This window comes from Manis javanica, chromosome 6, assembly GCF_040802235.1.
Source record: "Manis javanica isolate MJ-LG chromosome 6, MJ_LKY, whole genome shotgun sequence".
NCBI lineage: Eukaryota > Metazoa > Chordata > Mammalia > Pholidota > Manidae > Manis > Manis javanica.
This window is the reverse complement of record NC_133161.1, coordinates 52,827,397-52,843,042: the sequence shown is the minus strand read 5'-3', so window position 1 is coordinate 52,843,042 and position 15,646 is coordinate 52,827,397. Positions and strand designations below refer to the sequence as shown.

At 39.0% G+C, this 15,646-nt stretch overlaps 1 protein-coding gene across 1 annotated transcript in view; it reads left to right on the top strand.

Moving 5' to 3' along the window:
- DNAH11 (dynein axonemal heavy chain 11) overlaps positions 1–15,646 on the top strand; it is a 337,006-nt gene that overhangs the window by 249,219 nt on the left and 72,141 nt on the right. Inside the window, exons 62-63 of the mRNA XM_073238711.1 lie at positions 849–983; positions 5,624–5,794. Coding sequence (XP_073094812.1) covers positions 849–983; positions 5,624–5,794 — 306 coding nt within the window. The remainder of the gene's footprint in view (positions 1–848; positions 984–5,623; positions 5,795–15,646) is intronic.

The following is a 15,646-nucleotide window of genomic DNA, read 5'->3' as shown; positions in this document are numbered from 1 at the left end:
GTTTGATATCTTATCAAAGCTTTTTTGGCTTTAACTAATAGAAACCCACTTAGGAAACCTTAAGCCAAAAAAGGATGACTCACGGAACTCTGAGGAAAAAAATGTGCCTGGATCTCAGGAGGAAAGAGATCCAACAAATGGGAAGCTGCCATAGATGTCTTTTGGTGTCTCTCCAGGACCATGTTGCTTCTCTTTCATTCTTTCTCTTCCACAATGGTTTCCCCTGCTTTCCTGTGTCCTTGGTAGTCGCTTTCTAAATGAAGCCCTCAAAAATGTACCTCTTCCTAGGTCATTTGGTGCTAAAGACAATGGCATACCTCTGTGTCTCAACTCCAAGTTTCCAGAACAGAAAGCCTTGACTTTCTGGGTCAAGCTGCGTCAGGTTGCTGAGGTCTAAAGGGGTTAATAATTAACAACCCTTTTCCTTGCCTGAGCTATGGACTAATGAGAAATGAGGGAACAGGAGGTGGAGAATAAAAAGATGAGCCTAATCATTAACACATGGAACTGGAGGATGAGGCTTAGGCACAAGAGAGAGGGGACAGTGCAGCCAGGGTGTGTTTGAGTCTGCAGGGCACATCCACCCAGCCCAGTCACTGTCAGCCCTCTCTTTGGTGCAAGAGGAAAGCAAGAAGACTGTGTGGTGAACTGGTAATCTCTGGTTGCACTGATGCATTTATTACCACTTACCTTTCTCCCATACCTAGTACAAATATGCTGAAGGGGCAAAGGTCATAGGAGGGAGAGGTTGGTTTCATTTACCTTAAGGTACTAGATGTTTTAAGTTGATTATAACATTTCCATCCTGTTTAAAAATGGCTCACAAAGCAATTTTGACTTTTACTTAGGATTTGGATCGAAATCTGAACCGACTCACAGCTTCATTTGAAAAAGCAATAGCTGAGAAAGTTCGATGTCAAGAAGAGGTGAACCAAACCAACAAAACTATTGAACTAGCTAACAGACTTGTCAAGGAGCTTGAGGCAAGTTACCTTTTTCTTCCAAAATTCCAACTAAAATACTCAGATTGGCTTTTTGAAATTTTTTCTTTATTTGCTGTCCATATAACTAAATAGACCTGGAATCAACAACCAAGGGGAATAAACATCATTCATACAGTAGTTCTAACTTAACCAAAAGGAAGAAGTGATAGAGTCTGTGTATTTTTTAGTAGATAGCCATGAACCCAGTGGTTCTCCTAAAATACATTATATGCTCAGGACAGTTATTAACAACTGTGGTATTGAACTATTGTCTGATTCATTTAACATATATTTGCAATTGAGTTCTACCAAGAAAACCTCACTTCAATCTAAGCCTGCTTGGTTTATTTTTTTCTGTGACATCTTTTTACAGGTGACTAACATGCTAATGTTAATAGTTACTCCATTAAAGAATTTTTAAATAATTCTTAGTAACTTCTCCTCTTTGAACATGAGTGGTAGAAGAACTTAAAGCCCTTGACATCAGTAAGTCACGGAGTTTGTTTGCTCTCCCATGTGTAATGTATTCATACCATGGAATATTATCTGACTATAAAAAAGGTTGAAATATTGATACATGGTGCAACAGGGATGAACCTTGAAAATGACATACTAAGTGAAAAAAGATACGCTAAGGGCCACATATTGTATGATTCCATGTCTATGAAATGTCCAGAATAGGAAAATCTATAGAGATAGAAATTAGCAGTTGCCAGGGGCTGGACGAAGGTGCAGGAATTTGGGTGACTGCCACTAGGTATAGAGTTTCTCTATTGTATGAGAGAAACATTATAAAATTAGTTGGGATGATCTCACCAGTCTGTGAATATACTAAAAACCATTTGTGTACTTTAAAGGGTGTATTTCATGATGTGTGAATTAAATCTAAAAAACTTGGTTATTTTTATTTAAGTGCTACCTAAAAACATATAACTACACTATTAGAAATGCATTTAGCAGAAGATGATAGAATAGTTGATTTATACTGGCATAAACAAATGGGAGTTCATTTTTCACATACTATAAAAAATTCCAGAGGTAGACCATTATCAGTGTTGATTCAGGTAATTAGTGACCAGACCCCTAACCTCTTTGTACCCCTCTGCTGCTCCACACTTACTCAGCAGGTGGTTGTTCACCCTCATGCCTTTCGCAGAATGGTCACAGATGGACTGTCCCTTCAAGTTCAGATGAGAGTAAAGTCTGTAGCAGTTGGATTTTTTCTTTATAAGAAAAACTGAAGTGTTCCTGGAATCCCCTCTGGCAGACTACCAATTAGATTTCTTCAGCCAGAACAAGATTGTCCACATCTAGCTGCAAAGAATGCTGGGAAAATGGGAAATTAGTTATTATGATCGGCTTAGCCAATCACCTGCTGGACACATTGCCACTCTTCTCAAAATCAGAATTATCTTAGCAAGGAAGGAGGGAGAAAGGTGTGTTAGGATGGGCTGGGCTGGGCCATAGCTTAACTTCTTATGAATAGGGTAGACTTTAAAAATCTAATTTAAACTTACTACAAATTAAACCCATCATCCTTTGGAAACTCATAGCTCATTATACATAAACTCATAGTTCATTCTGCAAACTCTACTCTCTCCATTCCTTCTCAACAATTGCAGTCTGATATTCCAGTTGTTATGGACAAAACTCTGGACTCATCCCTGAGTTTTGCTCTGTTTCTCAGAGCCTATACTCAGTCCATCAGCAGAGTGCATTACCCTCAAGGTCTGCCCTGAATCATGGCATTCTGACCATCTTGGCCTCACCACGCTGGTCCAGGCTCCCACCATCTCTGCCCTGGAGTACCACCCTGGCCTCCATCATTCCCACCCCCAGAGTCCACTCCCCTCACTGCAGCTGAGTGATGTTTAAAAGCTAAGTCCATTCCTGTCACCACTCTCCCAGAATTCCCCAGTAACTAATCATCTAACTCAAAGTGCATTTGACAGGCTCTCCCCGGACTATAAGACCCTACATGATCTCACTCCTGGATACCTCTCTGTGCCCCCTCTGCCACCTGCCCTCATGCGCCATCTTCACTGGCCTCCTTGTTCTTCTTCATGCTGCCAGCCACTCTCCTACCTCTTGGTCTTTGCCTTTCTCCTGCTCATGGCTTCCTCTTTCCAAGACCACGACATTGCTGACTCCATCACTTCCTTCAGAGCTCTGCTAAAGGTACTCCTTGTCACGGGGTTTTCTCTCACCTCCCTACATAAACGAGTATTCAGCCTGCTTCCACTCTCAACACACACCACTCTATAGCTGTCTGTCCACTCACTCTGCTCTATTATTTTGTCATAGCATTTATCAATACATGACACACACACTTACATGTGTACATTTGGAATACATATATGGGTTTTTTTCAGTCTTTTTCCCCTAACTAGAATATAAGCTCCTCAAGAAAAAGAGCTACATCTGTTTTCTGCACTACTTAATCCCAAGCATATAGTCCCTGGCACATGTACACCTATGGGCATTGTCAAGTGAATCAGTGGGTGAGTTTGGGAGCCTCCTGTGTTTAAGAAAAAGTTCCAGAGCCCTTTGAAGACTCATTATTCTTAGGTCAGTTGAAAGATTCCACTGCTGTTAGTGAAGTTTACACCCATTCTCATTGCAAGTGATACGATTTAAGCAGTTTGAGGTGTTTACCATTTGTAAAGTACCTGAGGAAAAGATAAAGTGCCATTTAACTAGACTGTTTTCCTGAAGTAGTTCTAGAATATGTGGAAGTTTTATCAAGAGGAAAATAGGCTCCACCATTTGTCTCTTAAACACTAGCAATATCTTCCAAAGGCTTTCCTTACTCTTAATGATTTAGACAAGAAGAAGAAAAAAAGGTTCATAATGTTAACTAGCAATATATATATATATTTTTTTAAAGGATTAATTGGAGATGTCAGACCTTTTCCTTTGAGGATAAATTCTTTCTGACTAAAACAAGAGACAGTTAACTTCTGAAAAGCATCAAGACTGATGATTTTGTCTATATAGCATTGACCTGGAAGCTATAGTCTCAACCATTCAGACTAATAAATCAGGCAATTTATATTTAATCATTAACTAACTCCTGAGCTGAACAGCTGTTCAAAATTAGAAATGGGTCACCCCAGCCAGAATGACATTACAGGCAATCTATAATGCATTAGAATAAAATTATAGTGATTTTTAACTGTCTAGAAATTTATTACAGGACATGTTCCATCTCTTAAACCCTGGTTAGCCAGTGTCAGTAATGATTTATGTAGCATGGGTGGTATAGTGAAATTATTGATGATTTCAATAGCCAATAAGTCTATGTTTAGTAAATCTTCACATTTCAAAGCTGTTTTTGGAGAACGAGGTGGGTGCACTTTATTGTTTATCATTTGCTAACCAAAGACAACAAAGATGGAGGGAAGGCAAATAGGAGATTCTTCTTCAAAATTAATGGATATATTGTCTATAGCTGAGGAGGGAAAGTAATGAATTTCCATACAGAGGGCTAGAGAGCCAAAGTTCCTTCATGTTCGATCACATAGCTAACTTGCGGTGGTCTTTATCAAGCGAAGCAAGGAAGCTATCTTCAACTAGCTTTGAGAGCCATTGTCACCTGCTAATTCCATGACCTTGGTATAGTATTATGATGGCTTGCAGGGAACTGGCATTCCAGGTGATCAGACATTTATCAGTTTTGCTTTCTGTCTCCTTTCATGAGAAAAGCTAAGTTCCCCAGGGCTCTTTTTTGCCGATTATACTGTCAAATTGCTGATTTTTTTTCAGTTAATTTGATGTTCTTGGAATGTGATATTAATGTATAGCATGTATTGAAACAAAGTGAATTAGTGAACTATCCTGCAGTTCAGCCAATCTGTAGATATTTATAGCAGTTTTATTCAAATTCAATATTAAGGACTCTACATACTTAACCTGGAAATCAGATTTTTAAATGGCCATACAGGACTTCAGCAGCATTCTTTGAGCATATTGTCTTCAGGGCTAGTAAAATCCTCCTGCTGTCCATCTTTTTAAACAGGCTACAGTTTCTTCCAGTGCTGGAGTGATTATATGAGAAAAACAACCCAGAATGGGTAACTACCAGCACTATCCTTTAATAAAATCCAGGATAGGTAGCTCTTTAAGCTCTACGCTTTAATTAATTAATATGAGTGGTGGTTGTCATGTTCCCTCTTCTGTAAACAGCCAATAGCCAGTAGTTTCAAACAATGTTTGCTCAGGGCATGTAGCAGTATTGTTGAAAAGCACAAGGAATAAAGAGCAGCCAAGCTGCCATTAAAAATCCTAATGTCCCTCAGTCCACTCATGGTCCTCCACTCTCAGCAGGACAGAAAAGTGACCATCAGCCTCTCAAGAAGGACCACAATCATAATTAAAGAGAGTATCCAACAAGGAGATGTTAAAGATCTAATGTCACGTTGTAGTGAACTCCACTGAATAGAGTAAGGGAGCTCCTTCAAAACGGTGTGTTTCAGACATACGAGAGAGTATAATAGTAATGCCGCTCAGTTACAGTCTGTGCCTTCTAAAGACTGCACAGAACGACACAGACTTGAACTAAGCTCTAAGGTAATTTCATTAAGTATTTGTGGAGTTGATGCTCACCCTGCAGTTACGTCTGAGTACATTTTATCTTTCAGTCAGAGAAGATTCGTTGGGGTCAGTCTATTAAATCCTTTGAAGCTCAGGAGAAGACACTCTGTGGAGATGTCCTCCTTACTGCAGCTTTTGTATCCTATGTTGGATCCTTTACGAAGCAGTATCGCCAGGAGCTGGTGGACTGCAAGTGGGTTCCCTTTCTTCAACAGAAGGTAAGTTAATCCCTTACCTTGCCAACATTTGAAAGGATTATAGGGAAATCTCAGTAGTAAAAACTGTTTATACCAGTTCCTTTGTACCTCCCTAATGACAACAGACTGGAAATTCTAGTAGGAAGGAGATATTTCTTGGGTATTGCAGTTTTTCTTATTTTAATGATGATTTCAATGGAGAGATGGAAAATGATGAAAATTACAGAAACTATAGAGATGTAGTTGGAAAACTGCTTTTAACAAAACTGAAACAAATCAAATTTGGATTATTATGTTATTGTGAAACATGAAGCTTTTTGTTGTCTTACTAATATCATGGTCATTTATTAAAGATTATTTCCCATGACTACTTTTAGATTAAAAAATGTAGCATTTTGTATGTAAGTCTAAAAAATAGCTCACCCTAAATTTGAAAATTCAGACCCATAAGTAAAGTAAAATTATAGATTTGAAAGATTTAAAATAATCTTGTTTAAGATCATCCTTGTACCAATGAGAAAACCAAGACACAGGAAGTTTAAAGGGCTTGACTAAGATCATAAAGAACAGGAAATGAAGCCTCCTAATTTCTAGGTCACTTTTTTCTATGCAATACGGTGTTATTTCAGTTGTTAAAGAAAGTTCTTCATGTACATATCCAGCCCTTAGGATATCCTCAATCTCTCTGCCTATTCATGTTCTGTATTGTAATTGTGCCTCAGTTTTCATAGTAGTAGTTTTCATGACACAAATACATGTCAGTGGAGTTGCTGAAAGGTAAATAAAATTTAATGTTTTGGGGTAAGCTCATTATTAAGGGCATCCCATAATTAACAATTTTAAAAGAAAAATCCTCCTGTTAATTAAATAAACAAAATTATTTAATATAGCTATATTATCAAACCATATTTGTACATTGAAGATTTTTAAAAAGAGGTTATCTGTATTACCATGAACATTCAAGGCTTTTCATTAAGTATTTCTGCCATGAAATGTGCTTTTCTATAAAAGGATAAAGTTTTCTGCTAATTTTGTCCAACTCTTTCTGCAAAAGTGCCAGTTGTCCAGTTCCTTTTTCTCAGTCTCATCTTCTCCAAATTTGTATCCTCTGCAAGACTATCTCTGCCTCAGTCACCCTATGGCTCCCTCAGACTGATGGTTGTCCTTGTCTCTGGTCCTCTCTGCATTCTCTGTTGTGCGTAAAGCTTTCTCGTTCTTTCCAAAATTGTAGGGGAATTCACTGACTTCCTCATGCCCAAACTATTGAACTTCACATCTTCTTCTTGTCATAATTACTCTTCACTTTGGGACATGTAGTATTATTGACAATATGAACTTATGCTACCAGTCATTTTACAGTTTTGAAATTAAAAATTGCCTCCCCAAGTTTTGTTTTAAAATTGGTCTTTAATTGTGGAATAGCATTATTTATGTATGTGTCTCTGGAAAGTCTCCCATGAATTGATTTGTATTTTTCCACTTACATAAAACTTCAACTATGGGGTTCCATGACAAAATTTTTCTTTGAAGAGGTCATACAAATAAATAAAATTGATTGACTTATCCAAAATGTCTTAACATTCCAAGCATATATCCAAAGCTGCTAATACATGCTAAATATTTGTTAGTTCTAACTGTGGGCCTGTGTTTTACTATGGCCGCACAGTTCTCATCAGGGAAACACCATGTCTGTTTACAGTCGTCAAACACTTTCGCCTTTTCTCTTATGTACATAGCATCATGCAAACTGAGAAACAGACACTAAACTATGACTAGTTTGCTATCCCACTCATCCCTGAACATAGCTACACTAAACAAAGAAAATGATTCCAAATTATATAAACAACATCCCTTTGGACTTTTATGTATGTATCTAAGACATTTGGCAGAAAGATGGCAGAAAGAGCTACATGCAAGATATCAAATGTTTGTTTTCCTGGAGATTTCTAGTCTGAGCTACTTACCTCCCATGACTTTGACATTCAATCTCAGCAAAATGGGGAGACAGTCACATCTGTATGAACAGGTACCCAGGTCCAAAAGTACCTGAAATTGCTTATTAACATTTCTTTAAAATTTTGATGTCATTAATATACAATTACATGTGTAACATTGTGGTTACTAGGTTCCCCCATTACCAAGTCCCCACCACACAGCCCATTAGAGTCACTGTCCATCAGTGTAGTAAGATGCTATACAGTCACTACTTGTCTTCTCTGTGCTATACTGCCTTCCCTCTGCCCCCCTACATTATGTGTGCTAATTATAATGCCCCTTATTCCCCTTATTCCTCCCTTCCCACCCATCCTCCCCAGTCCCTTTCCCTTTGGTAACTGTTAGTCCATTTTTGAGTTCTGTGAGTCTACTGGTGTTCTGGTCCTTCAGTTTTTCTTTGTTCTTATATTCCACAGATGAGTGAAATCATTTGGTACTTGCCTTTCTCTGCCTGGCTTATTTCACTGAGCATAATACCCTCTAGCTCCATCCATGTTGTTGCAAATGGTAGGTTTTGTTTTCTTCTTATAGCTGAATAATATTCCGTTGTGTATATGTACCACGTCTTCTTTATCCATTCATGTACTGATGGACACTGAGGTTGCTTCCATGTCTTGGCTATTGTGAATAATGCTGTGATAAATATAGGGGTTCATATGTGTTTTTGAAACTGGGCTCCTGCATTCTTAGGGTAAATTCCAAGGAGTGGAATTCCTATGTCAAATGGTATTTCTATTTTGAGTTATTTGAGGAACCTCCATACTGCTTTCCACAATGCTTGAACTAATTTACATTCCCACCAGCAGTGTAGGCAGAAAGGGTTCCCCTTTCTCCACATCCTCACCAACATTTTTTGTCTGTCTTTTGGATGTTTTGGATGGTGGCCATTCTAACTGGCATCAGGTGATATCTCGTGGTTTTAATTTGCATTTCTCTGATGATTAGTGACATGGAGCATCTTTTCATGTGTCTGTTGGCCATCTGAATTTCTTCTTTGGAGAAGTGTCTGTTCAGACCCCCTGCCCATTTTTTAATTGGATTATTTGCTTTTTGTTTGTTGAGGTACGTGAGTTCTTTATATATTTTGGATGTCAACCCCTTATCAGATATGTCATTTATGAATATATTCTCCTATACTGTAGGATGCCTTTTTGTTCTACTGATGGTGTCTTTTGCTGTACAGAAGCCTTTTAGTTTGATATAGTCCCTTGTTCATTTTTGCTTTTGTGTCCCTTGCCCAGGGAGATATGTTCATGAAGAAGTTGCTCATGTTTATATTCAAGAGAGTTTTGCCTATGTTTTCTTCTAAGAGTTTTATGGTTTCATTCAGGTGGACTTACATTCAGGTGATTGATCCATTTCGAGTTTACTTTTGTGTATGGAGTTAGACAGTAATCCAGTTTCATTCTCTTACATGTAGCTGTCCAGTTTTGTCAACACCAGTTATTGAAGAGGCTGTCATTTCCCCATTTTATATCCATGGCTCCTTTATCATATATTACTTTACCATATATGCTTGGGTTAATATCTGGACTCTCTATTCTGTTCCACTGGTCTATGGGTCTGTTCTTGTGCCAGTACCAAATTGTCTTGATTACTGTGGCTTTGTAGTAGAGCTTGAGGTTGGGAAGCGAGATGGCCCCTGTTTTTTTTATTCTTTCTCAGGATTACTTTGGCTATTCAGGGTCTTTTGTGGTTCCATATGAATTCAACAAACTGAAGAATGCTGTTGGTATTTTGATAGGGATTGCATTGAATCTGTAGATTGCTTTAGGCAAGATGGGCATTTTGACAATATTAATTCTTCCTACCCAAGAGCATGGGATGAATTTCAATTTATTAGTGTCCTCTTTAATTTCTCTTAAGAGTGTCTTGTAATTTTCAGGGTATAGATCTTTCACTTCCTTGGTTAGGTTTATTCCTAGGTATTTTATTCTTTTTGATGCAATTGGGAATGGAATTGTTTTCCTGATATCTCTTTCTGCTAGTTCATTGTTAGTGTATAGGAATGCAACAGATTTCTGTGTATTAATTTTGTATCCTGCAAATTTGCTGAATTCAGATTTTAGTTCTAGTAGTTTCAGAGGGATTCTTTAGGGTTTTTTTATGTACAATATGTCATCTGCAAACAGTGACAGTTTGACTTCTTCCTTACCAATCTGGATGCCTTTTATTTCTTAGTGTTGTCTGAGTGTTGTGGCTAGTACCTCCAGTATTATGTTGAGTAAAAGCAGGGAGATTGGGCATGCTTGTCTTGTTCCTGATCTTAAAGGAAAACCTTTAAGCTTTTCACTGTTAGGGTGATGTTGGCTGTGGGTTTGTCATGTCTGGCCTTTACTATGTTGAGGTACTTGCCCTATATACCCATTTTATTGAGAGTTTTTATCATGAATGGATGTTGAATTTTGGTGAATGCTTTTTCAGCATCTATGGAGATGATCATGTGGTTTTTGTCATTCTTTTTGTTGATGTGGTGCATGACGTTGATGGATTTTCGAATGTTGTACCATCCTTGCATCCCTGGAATGAATCCTACTTGGTCATAATAGATGATTCTCTTGATGTATTTTTGAATTCAGTTTGCTAATATTTTGTTGTGTATTTTTGCATCTGTGTTCATCAGGAATATTGGTCTGTAGTTTTCTTTTTTGGTGGTGTCTTTGCCTGGTTTTGGTATTAGAGTGATTCTGGTTTCATAGAATGAGTTTGAAAGCATTCCCTCCTCTTCTATTTTTTGGAAAACTTTAAAAAGAATAGGTATCATGTCTTCTCTAAATGTCTGATAGAATTCAGTGATGAATCCTTCTGGTCTGGAGGTTTTGTTCTTGGGTAGTTTTTTGATTACTGATTCAATTTCATTGCTGGTAATTGGTCTGTTTAGATTTTCTGTTTCTTCCTGGGTCAGACTTGGACGGTTGTATTTTTCTAGAAAGTTGTCCATTTCTTCTAGGTTATCCAGTTTGTTAGCATATAGATTTTCATAGTATTCTCTAATAATTCTTTGTGTTTCTGTGGTGTCCATTATGGTTTTTCCTTTCTCATTTCTGATTCTGTTTATGTGTTTAAATTCTCTTTTTTTCTTAATAAGTCTAGCTAGGGGTTTGTCTATTTTGTTTATTTTCTCAAAGAACCAGTTCTTGGTTTCATTAACTTTTTATTGTTTTATTCTTCTCAATTTTATTTATTTCCTCTCTGCGCTTTTTTATGTCCCTCCTTCTGCTGACTTTGGGCCTCATTTGTTATTCTTTTTCCAGTTTCAATAATTGTGAATTTAGACTATTGATTGTGGATTATTCTTCCTTCTTTAAATAGGCCTGGATTGCTATATCTTTTCTCTTAGAACTGCCTTCACTGGTCCCACAAAAGTCGGGACATTGTGCTGTCTCCATATATTGCTTGATCTCTGTTTTAATTTGGTCATTGATCCATTGATTATTTAGGAGCATGTTGTTAAGCCTCCATGTGTTTGTGAGCCTTTTTGTTTTCTTGTACAATTTATTTCTTGTTTTATACGTTTGTGATCTGAGACATTGGTCAGTACAATTTCAATCTTTTAAAATTTACTGAGGCTCTTTTTGTGGCCTAATGTGTGGTCTGTTCTGGAAAATGTTCCATGTGCACTTGAGAAGAATGTGTATCTTGCTGCTTTTGGATGTAGAGTCTGTAGATGTCTGTTAGGTCCATCTGTTCTAGTTAGTTGTTCAGTGCCTCTGTGTCCTTACTTATTTTCTGTCTGGTTGATCTGTCCTTCAGAGTGAGTGGTGTGTTGAAGTCTTCTAGAATGAATGCATTGCATTCTATTTCCTCCTTTAATTCTATTAATATTTGTTTCACATATGTAGGTTCTCCCATGTTGGGTGCATAGATATTTATAATGGTTATATCCTCTTGTTGGACTGACCCTTTTATCATTATGTAATGTCCTTCTTTGTTTCATGTTACTTTCTTTGTTTTGAAGTCTATTTTGTCTGATACAAGTACTGCAGCACCTGCTTTTTTCTCCTGATTGTTTGCATGAAATATCTTTTTCCATCCCTTCACTTTTAGTCTGTGTATGTCTTTGCATTTGAACTGAGTCTCTTGTAGGCAGCATATAAATGGGTCTTGGTCTTTCATCCATTCTATTACTCTGTGTCTTTTAATTGGTGCATTCAGTCCATTTACATTTAGGGTGATCATCGATAGATATGTACTTCTTGCCATTGCAGGCTTTGGATTCGTGGTTACCAAAGGTTCAAGGGAAGCTTCTTTACTATCTAACCATCTAACTTAACTCACTTATTATGCTATTATAAACACAGTCTGATAATTTTTTATTTCTCTCCCTTCTTATTCTTCGTCCTCCACTCTTTATATGTTAGGTGTTTTATTCTGTACTCTTTGTGTTTTCCCTTGACTGACTTTGTGAATAGCTGATTTTATTTTGCATTTAGTTAGTATTTAGTTGGTCTAATTTCATTGCTGTGGGTTTATTTTCTCTTTTATTTTCTCACAGCTATTTAGCCTTAGGCATACTTCCATCTAGAGCAGTCCCTTTAAAATGGTTTGTGAGAGGTAAATTCCCTCAACTTTTGCTTATCTGGAAATTGTTTAATCCCTCCTTCAAATTTAAATGATAATCATGCTGAATAGAGTATTCTTGGTTTGAGGCCCTGTTTTGTTGCATTGACTATATTGTGCCACTCCCTTCAGGTCTGTAAGGTTTCTGCTGAGAATTCTGATGATAGCCTGATGGATTTTTCCTTGTAGTTGATCTTTTTTGCCTCTCTGGCTGCTTTTAATGCTCTTTCCTTATCTTTGATCTTTGCCATTTTAATTATATGTCTTGGTGTTGTCCTGCTTAGGTCCCTTATATTGGGAGATCTGTGGACTTCCACGGCCTGAGAGACTATTTCCTTCCCAAGACTGGGGACATTTTCAGCAATTATTTCTTCAAAAACACTTTCCCTTTTTCTCCCTCTTCTTATTCTGGTACCCCTGTAATGCAAACATTGTTCCGTTTGGATTGGTCACACAGTTCTCTTAATATTCTTTCATTCCTGGAGATCCTTTTTTCTTTCTCTGCCTCAGCTTCTCTGTATTTCCTGTTCTCTGATTTCTATTCCATTAACAGTCTCTTCCACCTCATCCAGTCTGCTCTTAAATCCTTCCATTGTTTGTTTCATTTCTGTTATCTCCCTTCTGAATTCATCCCTTAGCTCTTGACTATTTCTCTGTAGCTCCATCATCATGCTTATGACTTTTATTTTGAATTCTTTTTCAGGAAGATTAGTGGTTTCAGTCTCACCAAGCCCTCTTTCTGCTGTTTGAGGGATTTTGGATTGAACAAGATTCTTCTGCCTTTTCATGGTGATGGGAGTGGTCACCAGCTTGTGGCATGTTTGTCAGCTGGGAGAACAAAATCCCTTCCTCCTTGCTGGTTGCCTTGCCTGTCTCTGCTGTGTGCTGTTTAACTGCGCACAGGGAGCAGCCTCTGGGTTAATCCCCTAGGCAGTCGTGGGAAGTGTGGCCCTTGAGATGGCCTAGGGCACTGGTGGGGGTCACAGGCCAGCAAGTGTTTCTGCTGCAGGGTCAAGGCCCCTTCGTACATTCCGGTCTCTGTGCCCATCTCCTCTGTCTGTGCTGGTCAACCATGCACAGGGAGCAGCCTCTGGGTTAATCCCCTAAGCTACTATGGGTGGGGAAGCCCTTTGGATGGCCTAGAGCACTGGCAGAGGTCTCAGGTGAGTGGCATGTTGTGCCATAAGAGCAAAGCCTCTTCATGCCTCCCAGTCTCTGTGCCCATCTCCTCTGTCTGTGCTTGTCAACCATGCATAGGGAGCAGCCTCTGGGTTAATCCCATAAGCTGCCATGGGTGGGCGGCCCTCAGGATGGCCTAGGGTGCTGGTGGAGGTCTCAGGGAAGCAGCATGTATTCTGCTGCAAGAACAAATGCCCTTCGTACCTCCGGTACTCTGTGCCCCTCTCCTCTGTGCTGGTCAACCACGTGCAGGGAGCAGTCTCTGGGTTAATCTTGTAAACTGCCATGAGCAGGGCGGCCCTTGGGATAGTCTACAGCACTGGCAGGGTTCACAGGTGAGCAGCATGTGTTCTGCTCCAAGAAAAAAGCTCCTTTGTGCCTCCTGGTCTCTGCACCCATGTCCTCTGTTTCAGTTAGCCGTGCAGAGGGAGCAGCTTCTGAGTCTGGGCTGGTTAGTTACACACAGGGAGAAGCTCTATGTTAAGCTGTGTGGCTGCTGTAGGCAGGGCTGCTCTCTGGCTGGTCTGCAGCAATGGCAGGGACAGCGGGTTTGCTTGCAGGTGCTGGCAGGGAGAATGGAATGACAGGCTTCTTATTGCTGTGAAGGGCCTCGGAGCTGCATTGCCAACCAGGGGGATAGGGCACCTGAAGTACCCTAAAGTTCCCAGCCTGCTAGACTGAGTGTAACAGGATGATTTTGTCCACCTGTTAAACCCTTGTCCCTTTAAGACTTTTAAAGCACCCACTTTTCTTTTGTCCCAGGGCAGCCAGCTATGGGAACCTGTTCGCAGTCTAACTCTCGGACTTTGCTTTTCCGCTTCTCTAATATCCAGAGCATCATGCAACATGTGTCTGTGCTCCTAGGGCAGATTACTAGGGCTGGTTATTTAGCAGTCCTGTGCTTCCACTCCCTCCCCACTCTGATTCTTTTTCTCCCACTGGTGAGCTGGGGTGGGGAGAGTGCTCTGGTCCCACCGGCTCATGGCCTTGTATCTTACCCTTTTCCATGCAATGATGGGTTCTCACAGATGTAGACTGGCTGGTGTACTGTATCTTCTGGTCACTCTTTTTGGAATAGTTGTATTTGCTGTATTTTCAAAATATATATGGTTTTGGGAGGAGATTTCCACCACCCTACTCATGCCGCCAGCTTTTCCTCTCTCTCATTGACATTAATTCTTTAAATTAATTTTCCTTCTGCAGTGGTCCTTGCTGTGCCCTCCCAAGAAAGCAGCACCTCTTATTTCTTCTCAAGATACAGGGTATTTTCTAGGCTCCACATGTTTGTAGGTAACTTGTGTCCTAAGTGTCTCTTGTCAGTTTGGCTTGGGTACCTTGGGGATTCTAATGGTTTGTAAGTTAACCAGTCAACAAATGACTATGGTTTTGTGATTTTTAAAATCTGTAAACCAAGCATGTCATTTATTCATGATCTGAGGATGTATAAAGTAAGCTTAGAAGAATCTCTTTTATAAAGCAAGTCAGCAATCCTTAATGCACTCCTAGAAATTAAGACTTCTTATTCTAAATGCATCAGTTATCCCCAATTCAGTAAATAAATTTAACTTGATTCATGTCAAAACCCCAAGAGGAATTATATTTTTACTTGACCAAGTGATTCTAAGGCTTGTAGGAAGAATATGTTTTTAAGAACACCAAGATAATTTTTGGAATTAGAACTTGTCCTTCAGTTATTGTCCTTCAAGAACTTGTCCTTCAAGTTACTTAAACATATTTTAAAACTGCAATAATTACAATAAAGTAGTTCTGCAGGGGAAGTTGAAAACTAGAATTGATTTCAGAAGCATTCAAGGATGTATATATGAAACACTGAATGATGATAATATATAAACTCTCATAACCACATCTACCGCCTGCCAACTATCTTCATCATCCACTCTGATGCTGTAAGATGAACAACTGACTTTTGTCTAAGGCCTAACAGTTGGGTTGTGTACTTGTTTCCATCTCCTTTCCCTTCCTTAAGGACAACTCCAGAGTAGTCTTCCCTCTCTATCATCAAACTTTCGCTCTCTACTAATTCATTACTAAATCATTCCCGCCAGCATCCAAATACATAGTTATTTCTCCCATCAAAAGAAATACATACCAACAGATTTCTCTTGACCTTCTCTACCC